The sequence below is a fragment of the Sander vitreus genome, chromosome 18, assembly GCF_031162955.1.
Source record: "Sander vitreus isolate 19-12246 chromosome 18, sanVit1, whole genome shotgun sequence".
NCBI lineage: Eukaryota > Metazoa > Chordata > Actinopteri > Perciformes > Percidae > Sander > Sander vitreus.
The window spans coordinates 17,010,390-17,033,449 of record NC_135872.1 but is presented as its reverse complement, the minus strand read 5'-3'; the positions used below and the strand labels follow the sequence as shown (position 1 = coordinate 17,033,449).

Sequence of the window (23,060 nt, the reverse complement as noted above, 5' to 3'; positions counted from 1 at the left end):
TGAGTGTGTGTGTGTGTGTGTGTGTGTGTGTGTGTTTGTGTGTGTGTGTGTGTGTGTGTGTGTGTGTGTGTGTGTGTGTGTGTGTGTGTGGGAGGGGCAGACTGTGACAGAGATTGATGGTGAGGGGAAAGCAGGCCATTATGTTGTAGACCTATAGCTCATGCAGTGATAGCCTCTACACCTCTGTGTCTGTTTAAACTGCAGGCCATTATAGGCGTGGCACAAGTGACCCTACGACACACACACACACACACACACACACACACACACACACACACACACACACACACAGATTCCCCCAATTTTAATTGCTTGTTTTCAGCAGCATTTTGTTGCTTCATTTGGCTGCATTTTGCAGCTGTGATACCTTCGCTGAACTCCAGCCACTGTGGGAACAACACAGAGCTACAGAGCTAAATGAAGTGTCATTTATAAATGAGGCATTCTGAAGTCTTAACCCAAGGCTCTTCCAATAATTGATGGATAGTTGTAAGCAATTTTAATATGCTACATGAATTTTTTAAACACTCTTTCAAATATTCTGCCTTAATAGCAGGTTATCAGAAACCCTTTAGCCTTCAATTAAGTGAATGAGAAATGAAGATAAAATGGCAACTGAGTCAAGACTACCCACTGAGAGAAAGAAAGAAAGAGAGAGAGAGAGAGAGAGAGAGAGAGAGAGAGAGAGAGAGAGAGAGAGAGAGACTCTCATTCACTATAGTGGTTGAAGGCCATGTTCTTGAGCAGCTGCACGCCGACCAAAACTACATCTCTCTCTGTCTCTGTTTGTGTGTCTCAGTGAGTGAAAAGAGCCCCGCCGCTCCCCTGCCGAGCGGAACATCAGCCTCATCAAGTCAGCCAGAGGCAGCAACAACAGGGGCGGAAGTAAGATCCTTTAGCCTTCAAAATAAAATCATAAAAAGAGTCCAAAGAATGAAATATTCTTAGATTAAGTTTTCAAAAGGGAAATGAAAAATACCTATATACCAAAAAAAGAAATAATACGCATGCTAGTGGTGCCTTCTGTTACCTGCAAGCTCGATTTATAGTTGAATACCATCATCAGGTACCAGGCAAGTACCAATATGACAAAAAAACACTTACTTAGTTACTCACTTAGATGCAAGTGTAACAAAGTATTCAAAAGTCCAAACTTGAACCCGACCAGAACACCTGACTTGAGTCTGAGGTGCACAAGTTAATTAAAAAAAAGAAAGAAACCAAATCATAAAGGGCCCTGAGGACAATCAGACCTGGTCCAAATAGGCTCAACTTAATATTTGGGTTGGACTTCAGCATCTTGCATCAAACATGTTTTGTTCATCAACTCCTGATCACATTTTCCTCCTGTGATGATAATGATCAGATCTGGCATGCTTGAATCCTTACTATCCTTAACTAATCCTTACTAGGTAGGCTTTACTGGCACTGGTACATAATATACTGTAGAACAGAGACTAGCCTACTGCAATAAAATGGGACTCTAAGCAGAATAAAGTTTATTGCACTCAGCCTAGCTTGGGTCCCAGATCAGGTCTTCTTTAGCCTACTTACTCACAACCCAGTGGACCCTTGCACACCTCTAAGGTCAGCTGAAGCAAAGAGAAAGTGGTGGTGTAAAATACTGTATTGACATATTGTATTGTAACGGACTATGTTAACTGTTCATGTTAGTTCATGTTTAAATGTTAAGAGTGTCACTGTTCGAAAGCAGTAGCCGGCCCAGATTAGTGATGTTGAGTGAAACACTAAGATTTCCTGAAGTCAATGAAGTAAACATGTCATTTTAAATGCTGAGAGGGACGGCTGTTGTTATTTCTGGAGGAAGAAAGGAGTTCAGTTTAAAGTATGGGAAGCTAGCGGGCAGTAGCCTGTGTTAAGGTCATCTGCAAAAAAATAGCTAACGTCTCACTGTCTGCTTATTGAGAGACGTCATGCTACAGTATGTTAAAGTATAAGCAACTAAAGTAAGCCCAATTGACTATGACTTGACTGTCCTGGAGATTCTACGGAAAAAAAAAAGTCAAAGTAATGGGCTCATTTTGGAGAGTTTCTGTTTATGGCCATAAAACAGGTTCATTCCCAGGTAGTCCCGCTTTGCCAGACCCTCCTCCATAATTCCCAGGTAACAGGTGAAGAACATAATGCTTTTATTTTGAAGATCTTAACCGGAATGGCTCTGTTGTTGCGCGGTATTTGACTTGACAGATGGCAAGCGAGAGACGCTCCACGCGGCTGTCTCTCTCGGTCCGTTGGTCCATCCCGGTTCCCATTGTCTCCCTTCTTCACTCCTTGAAGACAACACCGAGACGACAAACTAAACTCAACCGTTATTCCGCTCATATCGCCTCGTGTATGTTACGTTTGGAGACTTTACTCGACCTGAAATCTCACCCTGTCCCTCTCCATCCGAAATATGGACATGTTTTTCGGTCTTTATTTTATTTTTTAAAATGTTGTACCGTTAGAGAGGTATTTGCTGTAACGGGAGGAGGCAGTGAATGAACCGACCAACGACTGACAACACGTCGGTTGTGTTGTGGAGCTGACAGGGAGATGAACCGGAGGATGAGGACTTGTTAGCCAACAGAGACGCCGAAATCCGCTTCCAGTGGCTGGTGACATATCACAACATCCTTGGAACAATTTTCCCCATCATTTCCTAAGTGGATAAAATACCACATTCAGAAAAAAAAGGCAAAGATAGCCTACTGGATTACAGCCGCGGTTTTGGAGATAAAAAAACAAAACAAAAAACGCTGTGTTTTTGTTACGGTGTGAATGAAAGGATACATGCCCGTTACTTCCCCCGAGAGGAGCGCAGAAGAGCTGGTCTAAGACAGAGAGAGGAGGCAGGGACCACTTTCACTTGTTTTCTCCACCCTAAAACAAATTAGGCTGTTTCAATCAACCACATCTAGGTGGCGCGTAATCGGATTATTAGACAAAAAAGCATTTAATCTGGGGAATACATCCATCTAATCTCACCATCTCTGCCTGAGATTACAGTCTCTGTGTTCGTGTAAGTGGCTACTGTACCGTGCTAATTCTGTGACAAGGATGCGACTAATCGACGTGATTGTAGACTTTCTAGTCCAGTAGAAGCTGACTGGTTAAGTACTCACTGTGTGGACATAATTGGAGAGTTATTGTAACCTTTTTTTTACATTGGCCAAGATAGATTTATTTGTGTAAAGAGACCCACATTATCAGAAATCTGACTTCGTTCTGACCAATCAATCACAATGCACCACACCACCTGATTTATCAGACTACCAAACTGCCTTTAGTTGCAGAGGCTTGCCAAAGGTTTTCCTACATAACCAAGCTCCGTGGACACATCAAGAAATAATTGTGGACTTGAATCATCCCTTAAGCCCACCTTCCATCTTGATCCCTGACCCCATGTGTGTTGGAAATCCAGGGGACCACGTTTCAGGCTGTTTACCTGTCAGCAACCCAGCCATTTGAATGAAGTAGTAGCCTTTTATTCCCCTGAGCTCCAGCGAGTACAGGGGCTGCACTGTTCGCTGAGGCCGAGCAGCGAGAGCCTCTACCTGGGCTGCCAGCCAGCCAGACAGCCCTCCAGGGGGATTTGGGATTTTGAAGGTCCAGCTGGAGGATTTGGGAGTTTCACCCAGAGTTTCTTCTCCACGTGGATCACTGGAGAGAAGGAGGAGGACACCATGGGGTGCTGTAGTGGCAGGTGTACCTTGGCCTTCATCTGTGGCATACAGCTGGTAAGTGTTAATATTATTAGGCTATTGATCTTGTAAGGGGGTGGCTAAATGGGCAGATCAACCAGGAGACATTTTTTGTAAGAAAAAACAAGTCATTATGAGGAATCAGAAAACACACATCTTTACTGTCCTTTGGTGACAAGACATGGAGCAGGGCATGGGTGGATGGATAGAGGGAAAAGATGGATGACTGAAAGGTCACATTTCAGAAGTTAATAGGTGTGTAAAAGGTCATGATACAAGCTAAGATCTGGTTTCAGGGATATATTGACAAATGGCTGGATGGAAAGGATGAATGGCTGTTGGTGGGAGCTTTAAGACGGTACTAAGAGTCCATATAGAACATTGATGGATAGATAGAGGCTGGGAGTGATTTATGAAGGCAGTGGATGTAAAGGAGGGATGGATGGCTGGATGACAGATGGATAGACGTATGGCGCAGGTAGCCTACATGTGATTTATGGGGAAACAATGTAGGGAGGGTGGGCGGGGGGGAGGAAAGAGCTGACATAAACTCATGGGATCAACTCCCTCTGTGTCTGTCTCTCTTTGTACCTCATTCTCCCATCACCATCTGTGTCAATGGGAACTGGTGGCAGGCAAGACAATAGGGAGGGAGGGATGGGTCTGTAGGTGTGTGTGTGTGTGTGTGTGTGTGTGTGTGTGTGTGTGTGTGTATATGCATACATGGGAGGAAGTGCAAGTAGGAACACGTGCTGCCATTAGTTCGGTCAAGTAAATCCTTCACATCAAAAGGAAAATCCCATCAGATATGAAGCAGCAAATTACAGTTTGATTGGTTCTTTTTGTTTCCCAAACAAAAATATGTAGATGATCTTCTGTCAGGTTATGAAATGTCAGCATAGCTACAGCTCAATGGATTTTATTAGAAGAGAGATGTGTTCAATCATACCGAGAGAAATCCATCACATAAAAAGGAAGAGGAACTTAACACAACATTGGCATATTATAGCCTAATAAAGTTGATACTGCGAACATGTTAGCAAACTACTACCTGTTTGCAGAACATTAGCATTTTAGCATTGGAATTGTGTGTCTGGCCACAATTTAAGAATGCAGCTCTCCTATTAGCTATGTTTGACGGAAATATCTCTTTAGCTGCTGAATGCTCCACTATGTTCACCAGCTAGTCACTAACTTTTGTCTGTCTGCTGAGCAGGTAGCGTAAAGTGGGTATAGGCTAGCAAAACGAACCAAACAATAAAGTTGTGGGCCCTAAAACCAAAACAATGAGCTGAAAGACGCTAAAACGCTCTGTATAGGGTTGAGTACCGAGACCCGGTGCTAATATGGCACTGGTGCCTTAACGACTGGTATCTACCGGACCAAATAGCAACGGGGATTTCGGGGCCTCATTTCAGTGCTACTGATATGCCTGCGCTTCTCTCTGATGCTCCGAAACGGACGACAGAAGCATCGCTGCACGTGACGCTAGTTAACACTACACTCGACAGCAGGTAACGTAGCCTACCGCTAGCTAGTAGCTGGATTAAACACGGTTAAATGCTGACAGCTAAACGGTATAAAGTGTGACTGTATTTCACTGTAGAGGATTCCAACAGCGGGATGTAACCGTGTGCAGCTGCCGTTGTCGGAAAACAACACAGACAGTGTGTTCACTTGAAACTGGTAGCCTCGTGGTGCATTCAAAGTTATTGTAAAATACCCTTTTCCCATCAGGTGGTTGTTTTTGTCGTTCAAAAGCAATTTACTAGTGAAATAAGTTATTGTTATAGTTATTACAGTATTTATATTATAGTATTATTAAATCATTTAATTTTGACCATATGGCCTTAGCAATAAACAAGCCGTTCTTTAATGTCGCTACTGTTGTTTAGTACCTTTCTTTTTTTTTAACACTCTTAAAAAGTCGGTTCAGGCACCGTTTTAAAAGTATCGCTTTAGCACCGGTATCGGAAAAAACCCAAACGATACCCAACCCTAGCTCTGTAGAGCTGGAGGGAACTGCACAGTCGCGTCATAAATCTCTGTGGGGTTGTCACTATGAGCAACACCTTTCAAAATAAAAAGGTTTGCTGCTTTAATTGCTATTATAATTAAGCTCCTCACCTTGGCTAAACATAACCAAAGGAGCATTATTACTGTACAGCTGGAGGCTGCCATGGAAAATGAAGGACATCAGTACCTCATGTAGAATCAGAGGAAAGAGGTTTAGGCAAAGGGGAAACACTCACCACAAAATAAATCCTGCTTTTCTCTAAATGCTACAGCCTTAGTGGATCTAGAAGGCCGTATAGAAACTGAAGCCGTACTGTGAAATAGAATGGGACATTGTATACAGTACATGTGCACCACAGATACATAAACATGAGCAGAAGTGCTGTAGCATTCTCAGCTCATGGAGTCATGTACAGTAAGTATGTGCAAACTGAAGACCTATTGTCATGTTGAATAGGACACTGTTACAGTCATGATACCCTGTGTGTGTATGTCTGCATGCATGCATGCATGCGTGTGTTTGTATTCAGTACGAAAGTCCCCTCATTTCCTGTCAGATATTAATGTGTATGACCCTGGTTGTGCAAATGTGTATGCTGTAAAAATTGGACATTGCTATGCATATTTTCCGTCTTTTTCAATCCTGTTTTGGACCAGCCGTGTTAGCCAACATGTCTACAGTACAATGCCAATGAGATTGCCACATGTGATGTACATGAAACACGCCATTGTGCTGTAAATGGGGATGCTGTGTGTTTCCGTAGGTGAAGAAGTGTGTGTGTGTGTGTGTGTGTGTGTGTGTGTGATGCTGTCACAGTGATAGTCATTGTGTCTAATGCAGTGGAACTAATGCTATGCCATAGTCAACAACATGTTTTGCTTTGTTAACTGTTGTAATAGCTAAGCCAGTTGATGCCACCACTAGGTGAGCTGGAGGTCTAACACTACTATATGTTACAGTTTGTCCATGCACAGTTAGTTCTGTTATAGTTGCAGCCATTTAGTGCTCCTGCACACTGCCTACGTGGTGTGAGCGTGGTGTTTCTGTTGCGTGGCGGCTGCGTGGCGTTTTCTATGTCTTTGCACACCAGAAACGTGTCTGGCGCGGCGCTGCTGCTGCTAACCTTGTCTGTACACATGTATGTTTCCCATAAACATAAATATATACTGATTTGATTACAGCAAAGAAAACGTCGGCAGTATTAACGGCAAAATAGGCTACAGAAAATTTCGCTCTGTATTGACAGGTGCAATATTTGAAAATCAATAATTATTTATAATTATGTTTTTAAATTACATTTTATATCTGCATTTATGTCAAAACCTAGAGACTTTCAAACATCAAAATGTCATTTATTAAATGTATTCGTGTCAAAATGACATATAAACATCTTTTCGTATTCTATTTTGCCTGGAAATGCTTCCAACACGGTTGCGTGTCGCCTGAAAAATAGGCGTCGGGCCTATTTCTAGCATGCACGCGTTTTCGGCGTGGCTCAAGCCGCGCATGAGATGTGCGTGTCACGCAGGCAGTGTGCAAGCTCTAACCTGTTAACATGGGAGCCAAAATAAAAACGGACACGCCATGCAGCTGACAGGCTCATGCCACGCAGCCAGTGTGCAGGAGGGCTGAGAAAGGAGCCTCCTGATTAGGGGTGGAACGGTACATGTATTCGTATTGAACCGAAACGGTACGGGCGTCTCGGTTCGATACATGAATTTACACTGACAATACATGGTATAAAAATAAATAAAACTCTCGTGCAAATTAATTAATGTAATGTGGAACTACTGTTACATGCGCGTTTCTTAGGGACACCTAATCTGTAGCCCCGCCTTAGCTCTGAAGCTCCCAAGCTCCGCCTACATGTCGAGTCGGTCCAGTGAGTCCACACGAAGCAAACTAGTCCCTTCCATATACAACCAAACACGGATGTACTGTAGCTGTATCCCTTCTTGCCTCGACCACAAATGGCTTCCAGGCCCATTTGCTTCGCGGTTAGCTCCACTGTTAGCTCCGCCGTTAGCTGTTTGCTCCGCCGTTAGCTTCGCTGTTTGCTGCTAGCTCCGCTGTTAGCGTGTGAAGCTAACGCCACAATTCACCAACTGCTCTGGGTAACCGAAGCTGCTCTTTTAACACCCCTGCTCTGTGCATTCACATATGAGAGCAGCGCTTGTCGCCATATCACACTACTAGCTGATTGTCTTGTTTTGTTTACAAGTTCCAGATGGAGTCTGGAGATGATGTGGGGTAGCCTACTTATTGTTTATTGTTTACATCTTACTTCATACGCTTCAGGCTGTTGCAGCTAGCTCAGGGGAGAGACAGGATGACACTAGTTGGTACAGCCTGAGACATGCACAATAAAAATTGCCTTCTGCATTTTTGTTATGCTTTTTCCTCCATTGTACCGAACCGTGATGTCTGAACCGAGGTATGAACCAAACCGTGACTTCAGTGTACCGTTCCACCCCTACTCCTGATGGTGAAATCTTCACACAAAAACACCAATTCTCCACACTGTTAGGACAATTTGATAAAGATATTAAGTTCTTTTAGTGTCATTGCTGTACCCACAGAAAAAACACACCACCCACAATCCTCTTTGTTCAAAGCAACCTAATTGACCACAAATTAAAAGTCTGCCTTTTTTCTCTGCTTGCTTCTCTGCGTACCCCCTGTTGGAGGTAATTGTTTTTGCCATGTAAACTTCCACCTAATAGGTGACCTCGCAGAGCAGAAAACAGTGCTGGTCAGTGTGTCTTATCTAGTGGAACTGATGTCTTATGTAACTCTTAACAGCACTTTTTCCTCCTGCTTCATTAGCTGGGTTAATTGGTGAGATAGGTGATGTCACACTGTAGCTGAATAGAGATCAATGATCCAGGTTGGACATATGTCTCCTTCACAGCCGTGGTGTATTCCTGTGTGCTATAGGCTGATACGGTACCTGTAAGGTTACCAGTCCTTGGGTGTCAAACACACAGCTCAAACATAATTGCTGACTAATTTAAAATAATTATTTTCTGCTTCCCTGCAGTGGAAATTGGTTTCTGTTCATTTTAGTGTGATTTCAGGCTGCAGCTAATGGTTATTTTCATAATTGATTAATCTGCCAAATATTTTATTAATCATATTCGATTAATCATTTAATCTATAAAATGTCACAAAATACTTACAAATGGCCATCACAAATGTTTAAATTGCTTATTTCAACTGACAAACAATTCTAAACTCAAACATGTTCAGTTAACTATTGCATAAGAGAGAAACAAGAAGCTAATCCTCACAATGGAGACGCTGGAACCAGAGAATGTTTGGCTTTTTAGCTGGAAAATGACATGAACGGTTTATCGATTATGATTGTTGCAGGTATCTTTACTCAATCAACCAATTCATTTGAGAAGTTATTACGATTTATCATTTAAGCCAAATTTGAAAGGCTGTCGGGCTGATCCTAAATTGAGGTGTCTCAGACTCCGTGGGAGTAGTTGATTGGAGGATAGGCTCAAGTACTGCAATCATGTGATTTGGTCCTCACACTATTATTGCAAGTGTGTGTAAAGCTTTCGTTAAATTAAGATGTCTACTTGCAGTGAAAATTTTACAAATAAGAGTATTTTTTTTCCAGATTTACAATGTTTTGAAGAAATGTTTTTAATATATATTGCTGGGGCGCCTGGTTAGCTCACCTGTTTGAGTGTGCGTCCCATGTACGGAGGCTCAGTCCTTGTCGCAGCGGCCGCGGATTCACTTCTAACCTGCGGCCATTTGCTGCATGACAGACCCAATCTCTCTCATCTTAATCCTTCCTATCAATAAAGGCAATAAAAGCCCAAAAAATAATCTTTAAAAAAAAGCTTTTTATGAATAATAATGAGAATGATAATGTTATACATCTCTTAAATGTGCTTGACAATTTTTTTGCCGGGCAAGGTCATTTCCTGGAGTACAAACGAGCAAACGAGCTTTGATGTTTATCCTACAGACTGGAGACTGGTATCAATCTTCTTGTCCACAGTAACTCTCGAAATCCTCCCAAAACTTTGAACACATTCTTTAAAACTCCTATTTTGAAAACAAACTAACATGGTATTTGGTTATTTACGTACTAATTATTTGCAACAGTAATATTATTGGGCGAAAGACGGAACACACAAAAACTCACTGTTGTGAACGTAGAGGAAGATTATGCAAAACAGAACAAAGTAAAAAGATCGTAGCAGATCAGATGGTGTTTTTACCAACACCTTTTACACACACACACACACACACACACACACACACACACACACACACACACACACACACACACACACATGCCACTGGTGACTCACTTTCTGTGGTGATGGCTGTGGTCCTTGTTGCTATATCAGTCCACACACCCACCAACTGCTGTCACAAAGATGATTACTCAATCATCCAATGGCAACAACCTATGGCTTCACTCCATTGGCTGGTTCAGTGGAGCTTGAGCAGACAGTTGCTGGGTGTTCAGGCACGTTAATTACTATATACTGTTGGCCTGTGTAAGTTAATTAAATACAGTAAATGGAGTAGAATTACAGCTTTGCAAGTTAACACAGCATAGTGCATAATTACTTGGGCTAGTTATCATTTAAAAATGATGATACCAGTACTAATACCAATACACTTAAAATGATACTGATACAAAAGAGTAATTCATTGTAATGTCTTTTTGTACTTCATTCAAACCGCAGGCTGTATGAGTTGTGGCTGCTGCAGTAGTGGCCCAATCACATGTCACATTAAATTGAAGAACTGCGAGCAAAACCTTACCCGCAATTTCCACCAACTGCGGAACGGCTGCGGATTGGCTCCGCTGCGTGTCGGCTCTGTGCTCGGCCGTCCTTCAATACCCACCAGGTCCGGATTTGTTGTGGAACGGCTGCGGCCATGACTGACAGCTGAAGTCACGAGGACCCACGAGCTCTCGAATTCACGTATGACCGCGCGATATAACAGGATGTAGTTTCTATAAACAGAACCACAAAACCAACAACGGTTTGTTTCCATCCAGAGGAGTAGAGGGGAAACAACTCTGTGCTGATTCAGTCCTGTCTCCGCTCATTATGACGTTTTCAAGGTGTAGTGCAGGGAAATATGATCACGGTGTATTTTATTTTGAAAATTAAGCAGATGTTTTATTTTGTTTCTGTGCTCTACTTCCTGTCCCGCACAATCTGCCCTGTGCTGAATTCCTGCGGAGCTCTCCGGCATCCGGGGAAAAATAGAAGCTCTGCATTTCTGCTCCGGAGGGCTGCGGATCGGGGGACGGAGTCAGAACGCAGCCGTTCCGCAGTCAGTGAAAATACACACATTGACTTTAATGGAAACCTATTGACTCCGCCGCCGTTCCGGAGCGGATCCACAGCCGTTCCGCAGTTGGTGGAAATTGGGGGTTACACATTCTTTACGTCATTTTTTCTAGATCTGGGTACAAAAAGGATTAAATTCGGGCATCGTCTGACTGGAGAAGTTTCAATATTACTTACTACTGGGTTATTTTGGCAAAACGATTGAGTTCCAATACCCAGCCCTAGTAACTATGTTGAGATAATAATTCATGATCCAATAGATACAAATGGAATTGATATGGAATTGATCTTTCAAAAACACACCAAAGAATAGGATCCACAGATACTTGTTTTAGCTGGCAGTGCAAACAACATTTTGCTAATTTTCGCAATGTAATTTTTGATCTGAGACACAGTGTTTGCCTGTCTGCGGCAGTACATTCCTGTGACATTTCCACCATTGAGGGACACAATGAATAATTACCAATTGGAAGCTGCGATGTTAATGCAGAAATGGTATCTCTGCATGTGTGCCGTGTGTGTTACCTGATTGCAAAACAGTTGTGTGCCATCGTTCAAACCCAGAAATCAATACTCCTCTCAGATGCATTTCAGTGGGAAAGAAAACACAGATAAATCAATGTCGACATGTTGGACTTTCCAGAAACAGTTAAAAGATATTTTGACTTTGGAATTATAGGCAAACATTAATTTCCTCAACTTGAAATGAAATAGAAAACATTTATTGGTGACTTTGGTTCAAAGGACTAGTGTGTGGGATTTAGGAGACTCTATTGGCAGAAATGGAATATAGGCTAATAGTCATACTTAAGTTTTCATTAGTGTATTATCACCTGAAACTAATCATTGTGCTTTTGTTGGCTTAGAATGAGCACTTCATATTCATATGTTAAATTCAGATATTGGAGTTTTACAAAAAAGGTTTTCCCACTCAGTCTGATTCTAGTTCAACTCCCATATAGTTTTATGATATTCAGTCACAGTTATTTTGCTATATGCTGGATGTGCATCATGCTGTTGGGTTTTCAGCATTTTGAAGCAAATGCACTTTGAGAGTGCTTTGAGTTGAAAGCGAACGGAGCTCCTGCACTCTTGCAACAAACACTCTTCAGACCTCCTTCTTCATCGCCATGACTCAGTGAGATAAAAAGACTTTGCTATCCTTTATGTACAACTCCGCTTTCAACAAGGGCCACACGCAATCTCAGCTCTGAGTTTATAGATTTTCTGTCGCTTTTTCTTTTTCGCAGTCTCTAATTTGTCAGTCTCTCTTCCCCCAGTTCTCCGTCTTTTTATACATGCCCACTCTCTCTGTGTGTGTCTCTCTTGCCCTTTTCATTGTTTTTTTTTGTTTTTTATCCGTCTCTACCTCCTTTCTCTCTCTTTCTCTGTATCTGCCTGGAGGAATGCAGCGACACACCTTGGCCACTGACTTGACTGGCAATCCATTCGACGTGTTTCAATAGAGTCTGTGCACAAAACAAGCTTTCACCCACGGGTCCTGCTGAGGTACTTCCATTGTCCCAAATCAATCCCACATTAGACCTCGAACCTTGTAGATCAGTCCAAGTTGCATTCCTATTGTTCAGGTTGTTTCCTGTGATAAAAGGGTATTATACTTTTCTGGCTTTCAGCTGTCAATAAAATACAATGTCTTGAAAAGTGCTGGCTTTTGGAGAAATTGCTGGTGAATGCAGGAAAGGTGATTTAGAGGCAGTGGGCACTAAAAACGGTGAATAGGCCTTGTGGGAGCAACTGTTGATGACATTTTGTGTTGAGGGCATGTATTTTTACATTTTTTACTCCCTCTGTTTTCTTGAGGTAATGTTGTTCGCAACCCCTTTAGTTAATGTTGCTACACCTGTCAAGATTTCCATTCTCACATGGCACACATGCAACAGCTGATCTGTAAAACACATGGAAACAAAAAAACAACATTGTGTATTTCATGGTAGACCTAGCTAGCCCTTGTATTATTGTACAGTATTATTTATAAAAAAGTGTATATTGTAAATTGTATTCGTTTTCACACAACCCTTGCATGGTTTGGATGCTTTGAGTAATATAGAAAAAAAACATACTATGGACAAGCAACATTATTTTAAACTTTTCCGCTTCATTCTTTTGGTATTATTACGCTAAACTTTCCTATACAGCACCTTGGCTCTCACACAGTGGATGTTTCAGTCCTGAACAGGTATTTTTCTAAGGCAACCTGTAACCCCACATAATATAGTTAGTTAATGACATTTCCCTTTCCCTTTGGAAATAACGCTATATACTGCTGTACCTGGTAAGCTAGTTAACTGGACATGCTAACAATTGCTAGTCTATGATTGGAAAATCAATATGGTCACTTGCAGTTTTTGTGTGAATGTAGTTGTGCAGTGCAGTCCAACACACTAACCACCATATTCTTAATAGCCTTTACAAGCCTTGCTAGTTCACTTTATTTATAGATGCCTGTTATGTACAGGCAGAAAAACAACAGGCCAATCAACGTGTACCAGGAAACTGTAGTTACATTGTAAAACCATTTTTTGCAATGGTGCAGAAGTAATATTTCTGCTGCAGGAAATATCTGCAGTGGCTGAACTCTCCCAAAACAATTACAGTGCTATTGACAGTCAACTTCACTCGGAGATGTTATTTCAGGGCAATGTGCTGTGGTGCTGTGATACACATTATCGTAGGTCAGACATATGGATCAGCTCTTTTCAAGCTAACAGATATTTTTAATTACTCTGTCGGAAACCTCTGCTTCCTCTAGGACACTAACACAGAAGGAAAGTAGTTCTCCCTTTCATAGTCCTCAGCATTGCTTTTCATCTTTTGCTCCAGTCTTTTGAATATTAACTTTCTTTAAAATTCTCATATCCTCAAATGCTGAATGAATACGGTTATATGTTTTACACACCAAATACTGCCTGCACTAAAAAGTGTAGGCTAAGTAAGAGGGCAAGCCCACTGCTGTGCTGTTGACATCAATACACTGCATGCATAATCAGTAGGGATGTCACAAGAACCGATACTTTGGTACCAAGTAGATGCCAATAAATGAATATTTAAAAATTAAAAATTTATTGTGTTTTTGTTCAAAGGACTTTAAGTTTCATATCTTAAGTTTGTATTGTTATACATTTTATTCATCAGAACTTTGATATATTTTGATGTTCCTCTGTTCTGTTGTGACAATAAAACAAACTAAAACATTTTTAAACTGCATTATCATATTATTTTAGTGAGGACTCATAAATAACTACAAATAACTAATGTTAGGGAAATCTGTTTATGTTTTGTTACGTGTTTCTGGATTTTCTAAAAATATATATATCGGCCGATATATCAGAACATCGGATTTTTAAATCACTAAATATTTGTATCATTATCGGCCTTTATCGGTCGGGCTCTAATACACCTTTTAAAGGACGACATGGGATTTATTGTTTTGTTTTAGTTTTTTACCGTAGTATCAAATTGGGTATTGAGAATTGTGGAATTTCACTGGTACTGGTTTCGACTACCAAATTTCAGGTATTGTTACATCTCTAATAATCAGACATTGTCTGTTGTCATGGTAACCATCACATTACATTACATTACATTTCATGCTGACGCTTTTATCCAAAGCGACTTACAATTAAGTGCGTTCAACCTTGAAGGTGCAAACTCCAGTGCAAGTACATTAGCTTTAAATAGGTAATGCTACAAAGAGCCATATCAAAGTGCAGCATCAAGAAATATATATGTATATATATATTAGGGCTGTCAAATGTAATCTAATTAATTACATACTCTGTGATTAATTAATCGAAATTAATCGCATACATAATTAACGGTGCCTGAACCGATACTTTTTAAGAAAGTAAAAAAAGAAAAGAAATAAAAAGGGTACTAAACAACAGTCGGTGACATTAAAGAACGGCTTGTTTATTGCTAAAGCCATATGGTCAAAATTAAATGATTTAATAATAATGTATAACAATAACTTATTTCACTAGTAAATTGCTGTTGAATGACAAAATCAACCACCAGATGGGAAATGGACATTTACAATAACTTCAAATGCACCACGAGGCTGTAGTTTACCAGTTTCATTGAACGCACCATCTGTGTTGTTTCTCCGACGGCAGCTGCAGATTGTTACATCCCGGTGTTGAATCCTCTACAGTAAAACACAGTCAAACTTTACACCGTTTAGCGTTAGCTGTCAGCATTGTAACCGTGTTTAATCCAGCTACTAGCTAGCGGTAGGCTAACGTTAGCTGCTGTCGAGTATAGTGTTAACTAGCATCACGTGCAGCAATGTTTGTGTTACCTGTAACGTCTGTTTCAGAGCATCAGAGAGAAGTGCAGACATATCAGTGGCACCAGATTCCGGTAGCCAGGGTTGGCAGGAAGAAGATTTTTACAAGTAAATGTTCCAATTAATGATCCAGGCAGCACATTCTCGTCTCCCTCCTTCATTTTACAGTCCAATGGTGGCTAGAACGGCTCCGGGTCAAACCTCAATATGGAATGGATTAATCTTTGTTATTTTTTTTAACGCGTTATTTTTTCTCATATTAATTTATCGAAATGAACGCGTTATTTTGACAGCCCTAATATATATATATATATATATATATATATATATATATATATATATATATATATAATTTTTTATTTTTTTTCCCTCCCCCATTCTTTATCCGAGGTGTAGTCGGAAGAGATGTGTTTTAGCCTTCGGCGGAAGATGCACAGGTTTTCGGCCGTCCTGATGTCAATAGGGAGCTCATTCCACCATTTAGGAGCCAGGACAGCAAACAGTCGAGATTTCGTTGAGTGATTAGTTCTCCCTCGCTGTGAGGGGGCAGCAAGCAGGTTGGCTGATGCAGAGCGGAGTGGGCAGGTTGGGGTATAGGGTTTGACCATGTCCTGGATGTATGCTGGGGCTGATCCGTTCGTGGCCCTGTATGCAAGTACTAGTGTCTTGAAGCCTGGCAATATACAGAAAAGATTTTCTGAAAGAGAGGGGGGCTACGAATTAAGGAGAAAGTCAAATTTTAAGACTCCCAGTTTTTCGAACTACAAGGAAAAGTTTCTGTTTATCTGTCATCCATCCATCTTCGTCCGCTTATCCGGTATCGGGTCACGGGGGTTTATCTGTCAGTGGCACTAAATTGTGGAATAAACTAAATAATGAATTAAAACAATGTCTAAACATATTCAAATTCAAAAAGATGTTTAAAGAAGAGGTACAGAGAAACACCTGGGCTTTATTGAACAATTTGTGGTATGTGTATAAATATTGTTGTGTATGGGTAAGTATATGAATGTGAATAGAACTTCTGAAAATATACTTTCATTGATTACAGATTTATTATCTCTATAGACTTATTATTTTGTAGCTAACTCATTTATTATGATAGAAAGGGTACAAAGGGTACAAAAGGTAGGAGTACATACGTTTTACTTCTTCCTACTCCTTTTTGCATGTGTAAATAGAGGTCTTTAAGTACTGGAAATTATGGTGTTTTATTTTTTAACTTTTTTTGTATTACTATTGTTTTCTGATGATTTTATTTGCATGTTCAAAATAAAAGATATCAATCAATCAAGCGGATGCGGGAAGCAACTGGTAACCAGTGAAGAGAGCGGAGGAGTGGTGTAGTGTGAGAGAACTGGGGAGGTTGAAGACAAGTCGAGCTGCTGCGTTCTGAATGAGCTGCAGGGGCCGGATGGTTAATGCAGACAGGCCAATCAGCAGGGAGTTGCAGTAGTCTAGACGTGAGATGACTAGAGCCTGAACCAGAACCTGAGCCGCCTTCTGCGTTAGAAGGGGACGTATCCTTCTGATGTTATGCAGCATGTATCTACACGATCGGGTAGTTGCAGCGATGTTGGCATTGAAGGTTAGTTGGTCGTCAAGTGTCTCACCCAGGTTTCTAGCAGTCCGGGTGGGGACTACCACAGAGTTGTCATCTATAGGTGTAGGGTCTGAAAACTCTGCACAATCAAAAGTTTCTTTGTGGTAGCTGGATTCTATGTTCCACTCAAGTGAATAAAATCATGGATAAAATGATTCAACACTTACTACAGGCCCTTCCCAGATGTTCTTCCTGCATCACATCTAATTTGACTGAAGCTGTTGAAAAAGTTTTAACATATGGAATGTTGTGATAAATAATACTCTTTAAGGGGGAAATTGTGCCTGTTGTACTTTAGGTACGTAAGGTTGTAAATGTGGCACTATATTTGCTGTGCTGAAAAAGAAAATACAAAGCAGTCCATCAACAAGCTGTCAGCAAACGGCACATAATTCTCCACAACCTGCAGTCTTCAGGTTCAGTCAATACATTAAGGTTTGGAAAAATACCAAGTTTTGCAATGGAAAATGTGCAGTAAGGTGTATTTTACGCTGGAATGTGTCCAAGGACCGAGCAGGAGGCTGTTAGAGCCTCCCAGCCTGGATGTTAGAGTGCTGCTGCTGATGACAAGGTCTTTCACAACACATCTGGAGGTGACAGAGCCTCTCTCTTCACCATTGATCTCTGATAGCTTAGATAGAGTAACGGAAGTGTGTAGTTGTCTCGGTATTTGAGCCCTACTCTTAGCTCCTGGTATCATATTTAAGTCAATGAGTCGCTTGTGTTATAGAGAGTTGTAGACCCTCTTCCTGTCTTACCTATAGCTGTGCCTCATTAGCATCTTTAATTCAATGTGTTTTCTCATACAGAGATTTTCTTACATTCAAACATGTTCCTAAATGTGTGTCCATATATTCTAAGCTAAATTCATACCTGTAATCTATTTCCAAAAAGACCGCCTTTACCAGCACCAGGCTCATTGCAAGACCACTGCTTTTTTCTTTTCTTTGTAAAGCTTTTTCATAAACTGCAATTTTCCACCCTAGATGTTTTTTTTATTGTAAAAACAGCATGAGCACTTCTCCCAGTTCAGATTGTGTCGTGTAAACGCATTTGGAGTCCCACAGAAAGGGTGCAAAACTATGATGCTGTATCAACTCATGCTGTCATCATAAAACAGTCCGCGGAATTGTGGAAGAGTGGAATCAGTAAAAACTGAAAATCTTTTAGTTTGAGTTGGAAAAGCTGACTCAATCTATATTCTTCCACAGCTCAGTGGAGGCTTTAAATTGAACCCCTACACAGCTGGATTATTTGTTCAATAGTCTCAGTGATACTGACACACATAGTGTGAAATCACATCCACTGTAAAGACAACTGTTGTGCCTCTATATACACTATACACCGTACTGTAGCACACAATGTTATATAACACAAACAATGTTAAGTGCAATACTTTAGACAAACAATGTTTTGGTTAGCATTTAATTTGTGACTTTGTCCTCAACTTCTTTTTAAAAAAAAGCATGTATTTTTCCTTGGTTTGGTATTGCAGATGGCTCTAAATACTACAGTACCCATGAACCTCGGCCATCTATGCCATGGAGAGCAAGGTAGTCGGAGGCCTAAATCAGAGAATTTTGAAATCTTCCTCATTGTAGTGATGAACAAAACATGGCACCATAGTTGCTGAATTCATCTGCAATTGACCCATGTGGCAATGAATTCAGTTAAGCTGCAGTTTGTCAAAATCTGTTTTCTCAACAAAGTAAAGGCCCTTTTCATTTAAGACATTTTGACATGTCACAGTAGGAAAAGCGCAGGTGTAAATAATACAATGACTAAAGGCTGAATTCTATTCAGCTGATACCGTTTCAATGCTGGTTCACTGTCACACTGTCATGGCTGACTGGGACACATGAATAGAACTGAGCCACTGGTAATGTTATAAGTAACAACTGTGCTTTTCCTGCTATAATAAGTCAAAATGTCACCTGTGAATAAACGTCTATCTTCTTTAGCTTCCGTCCACCTTTAGCAGCACAAGTGGCAGAATTTGAAGCTTGGCAATTGGATGTGTCTTAGCTTGGGAGTTAATATCTCTCATTATGTTTTTTTTTTTTTTTTGTTTTAAAACAAAATATTTGCAGTTCACGTCATCTTTTTTTTTTTTTTTTTTTTTTACTGATGATTCAACCAGGAGAGTTTCTTGCCCATCCAAGCAAGCGCTCCACCTGTCATCTTTTATTGTCAATAGAGTAAATGAATCGGCCGAAATACCGCCTCCCAAATTCCAAAGTCCAAACGACTCCGTTGATTTTGTACTTCAAAGAGACAGTGTATCAGACGATAATACAACGTATTGAACATTGGTGTCTTCCTGCAGAGTATGAGGGAAAACAAACAACCGTACATTTAAAAATGGCACATCACAATGTTTTGAATCCTTCCATACATCTCAAAATAATCCTCACATCATGCCCCCAAAACATTTCAAAACCATTGCACCTTAAACTGCAGCTGTGAAGGGCCCTGCCAAAGCCACTGCAGCCAGTTACATTGGATTGCTAGTTTCTGTAGAGTAATCTGGTGGCCAATTTCAATCTTCCACCATCACACTCCTGACTCCCGGCAGTGGAGAGTGAGGCGACGACATGCAATAAAGGTCATGTACTGGATTTGAGCGAGCGATACCACAGGCTTGTGTGCCTGCTGAGGTGCTAAGATGTGTATCGACGGTGCTGGAAGCTGACCTTGTGCGTGACCACCACTGATGGATGAGCTGATGTTTCGTCGAATACTGCTGCCTCAATATTTACACACCGGCAGACGGGCAGCAGACAGACTGCTTGACATGAAGGGCGCACACACACAGATACTTACTTTTCTTTCTGTTTTATTTTAATACACTTCAAACTGCTGTGGTGCTTGCTGCTCCTGTACTGCTATTTACCCCTCAAGGTGAAACACTCCCCCATTGTTCTCTGAGAACTCATATCCTGTTGATGTAGTTGTTGCTATTGTTGTTGTTGCCGTGAATCTTGATATTCCGCCTACACAGTTGTTTTGATCTTGTTACATCAAAGGAGTGCTTGATTTTATAATGGCGAGCGACTGCAACGCAATGCCTCAAGCTTCATTACACATAATTATGAGATGGCGATATGACTGGTGTCAGAGGAACACCTCCTATGTGAAGGGAAAACAACCATATTTTCAGAATGACACTAATATTTTGTAACAGATTTTGGGGAGGCTGGGGAAGTTGCTTAACACAGAAAGGTGCATGAAGGTATCAACACTTAATATTTAGATGGAAAAAAGCAAGGAAGGTTACAAGGTTTTCAGGTGGGAGCAGTTACAAAATGTAATTTTGCTGTTTGTCATTGCTACAGAGGTAAACTCTATTTCTACTAAAGATTCAACCATCCCGCCATCAGCAGTAAACTTGATAAAACATCTTAGACAGTCAATAAAGTTTATAATATTGTCTCGACTCTACTGTAACATAAACATGGTAAGAAACTTGTAAATTGCTCTTCTGTTTCATTTTATTCTATTTACCATCTTCCTAATTTTGGTTTCTTATTTTTTGCCACCATATTTTCTTTTTTTTCACCATTGTTGCCCTTGTTGCCTTGTAATGTTTCTCCCTGCGTCTCTAAATCTTTCTCCCAGGCTCTCTCTCGCTCTTTTATTCTCTCTTTCGCTGCTTTGCACACACGCTCTCTCCGGGGCCATTTGAGTTGCTCAGGGAGCTGTGAAAACGATGTCCGTGTGTTTTTGCGTCTGCATCCTGTAGAGAGAGAGAGAGAGAGAGAGAGAGAGAGAGAGTGTGTGTGTGTTCGTTCACGTGCAGGGACAGCGGAGGCGGTGGAGCGTGTTAAATCTTGCTGTAGAAGCCCTTCGACTGGGATGAGGAGCCAAGGGAGGAAGGAGTAAGGAAGGAGGGAAAAATGGATGCTTGGATAGATATATTCATAGAGGACAGATGAATGTGTGTGCGGATCAATATTGGGATGGAGGGATTGAGATTTGGATGAATGAATGGATGAAGAGAGGGCAGGGGGATTTGAGTTGGGGTAGCAGGGGAAAGCGGACGATAACAAGAGAGGATGGATCGATGATGGATAGATACCCAAGATGTATGGATGAACAGATGATTAATGGATGAATGGGTCGTTTAACACTGCAACATTATCAGTAATGACCATAGATGGCAGGCAGTGGAGAGAGACAAATATGTTGGGTGTTGAGAGACAAATATGTTGGGTGTTGACTTTGTGACAGTGAAGTAAATAATGTGTACGTGCTGCAGTCTTTCAGCAGACAGTGGTACTTTATGGCCTAAATTATCCTTTTGGCTGACTGTCCAATAAGCTAAATAAGAGCGGGAATCTAAAAAGCAGATCAGCAAGCTAATCTGCTAGCATATTTATTGCAGGTCTTGTGTCAATTTCTGCTTTGTTCAAGGTTCATTTATTGTCATTGTACAACACAGGGTTGCACAACGACATGCAGTTGTAGTCCCTTAATGCTACGCAAGAAAAAACTAAACAAAAACAGTAGTGCATTCCTGTAGTGCATTTATTGAATTTGCATCAGGATGATATCATTATATGGCCGGCATCTTAACATAAAAAATTTGACATCAGGGAAACATTGTCCATCAACTTTGACTACGTTTGAGCACCAAGTATCATTTAAATACAGAGTCTGCCTTCCCTCGTCCCACCGGAGTCTTGCGCTCTGTTGGCGTGGAACGGGATGCCACGATGGACCCAGGTCTCTGCAAGATATGGGCACAACAGTCTCTGATCTCCCATTGCTGGGCCAGCTCGAGTCCTATTTCATCCATTCCACTTTCCTGCATCTGGACATCAGCCAGGAGCAGGCTGGGTAGTTGAACAGCCCTAGGTCCAAGTTAAGCCAGTCTCTTATCCCAGCTCTCCTGGGCAGTGACGTGGGCAGTGATCGTCTCAAAGACCGCCACACATTATCCAATCCTCAAGCTTCCTTCCCCGATGTTGATGAGTGTATTTCTGTCATAGGCCATGCGTGCTCCAGCAACAAAGGAGAAAAGACAACAAATTAAAACAAAAATGTAACAAAGTTCATGGGAGCTACTGGCCGCCGCATCTGCATGCACCACCATCACATGGCTTTTGATATTCAGCCTTTCTTTTGCTTTGATGCGATTGGCTCACAGTCGGAGAGAGTGGACAATGGCCAAAAAGTGACGACGTTTGAGAACAGGCCAAAAGCAAAGGTTATTGTACAGTTACTGGCCAATATGGTGTGTGACCTTTATTGATATTTCTACTTAAGATTTACTGTCACTTGGTCAATACAGACTCTTCCTCGGGTTCAGAGGTTCGATCCACACAGGGACTAAAGATCACATTTTTAACCCTGACTTCATCCATTCATGGCTGTTGAAACAAGAAGAAACTGCATCCAGCCTGAGTTTTCGGTTCTGGCAGCCACGAAAAAGCAGACTCTGTAGTGAATCAAATCTTTCTGTTCTTGTGCAAATTAAGTATTTATGATTTCAGGAACAAATCTCATATGACTTTAACAATACTCCTGCCACTGAGTGCATCTAGTGCTAAGTACCAAAGTGATAAGGAGGTGGTTGCCTTGGGAAGCAGCAGGGAAGCTTTAGGCCATTATCATACCAAGAAATAGGATATCACTTCACATTCATTGAGAGAATGAATAAGCAATGCATTTTTACACAATAAAATCATATCTCTTTCTTACATTTTCTTCTTATCAGTGACTTTAAATGGCATTTGCTTGTCTGTAAAATTTCAGGATTCTTAAACATTGTATTATCTAGGGCTGTCAATCGATTAAAAAATTTAATCTAATTAATTACATACTCTGTGATTAATTAATCGAAATTAATCGCATATATAATTAACTGAACCGATTACTTTTTAAGAAAGTAAAAAAAGAAAAGAAAAAAAAAGGGTACTAAACAACAGTTGGTGACATTAAAGAACGGCTTGTTTATTGCTAAGGCCATATGGTAAAATTAAATGATTTAATAATAATGTATAACAATAACAATTGCTGTTAAACGACAAAAACAACAACCAGATAGGAAAAGGACATTTACAATAACTTCAAATGCACCACGAAGCTG

General features: G+C 40.9%; 1 protein-coding gene across 2 annotated transcripts in view; it reads left to right on the top strand.

Moving 5' to 3' along the window:
- Positions 1-2,557: 2,557 nt before the first annotated feature.
- nkain2 (sodium/potassium transporting ATPase interacting 2) overlaps positions 2,558-23,060 on the top strand; it is an 84,260-nt gene continuing 63,757 nt past the window's right edge. For both annotated transcript variants that reach the window (XM_078274587.1, XM_078274586.1), the window contains exon 1: positions 2,558-3,740. In XM_078274587.1, coding sequence (XP_078130713.1) covers positions 3,687-3,740 — 54 coding nt within the window. In that variant the 5' untranslated portion in view covers positions 2,558-3,686. The remainder of the gene's footprint in view (positions 3,741-23,060) is intronic.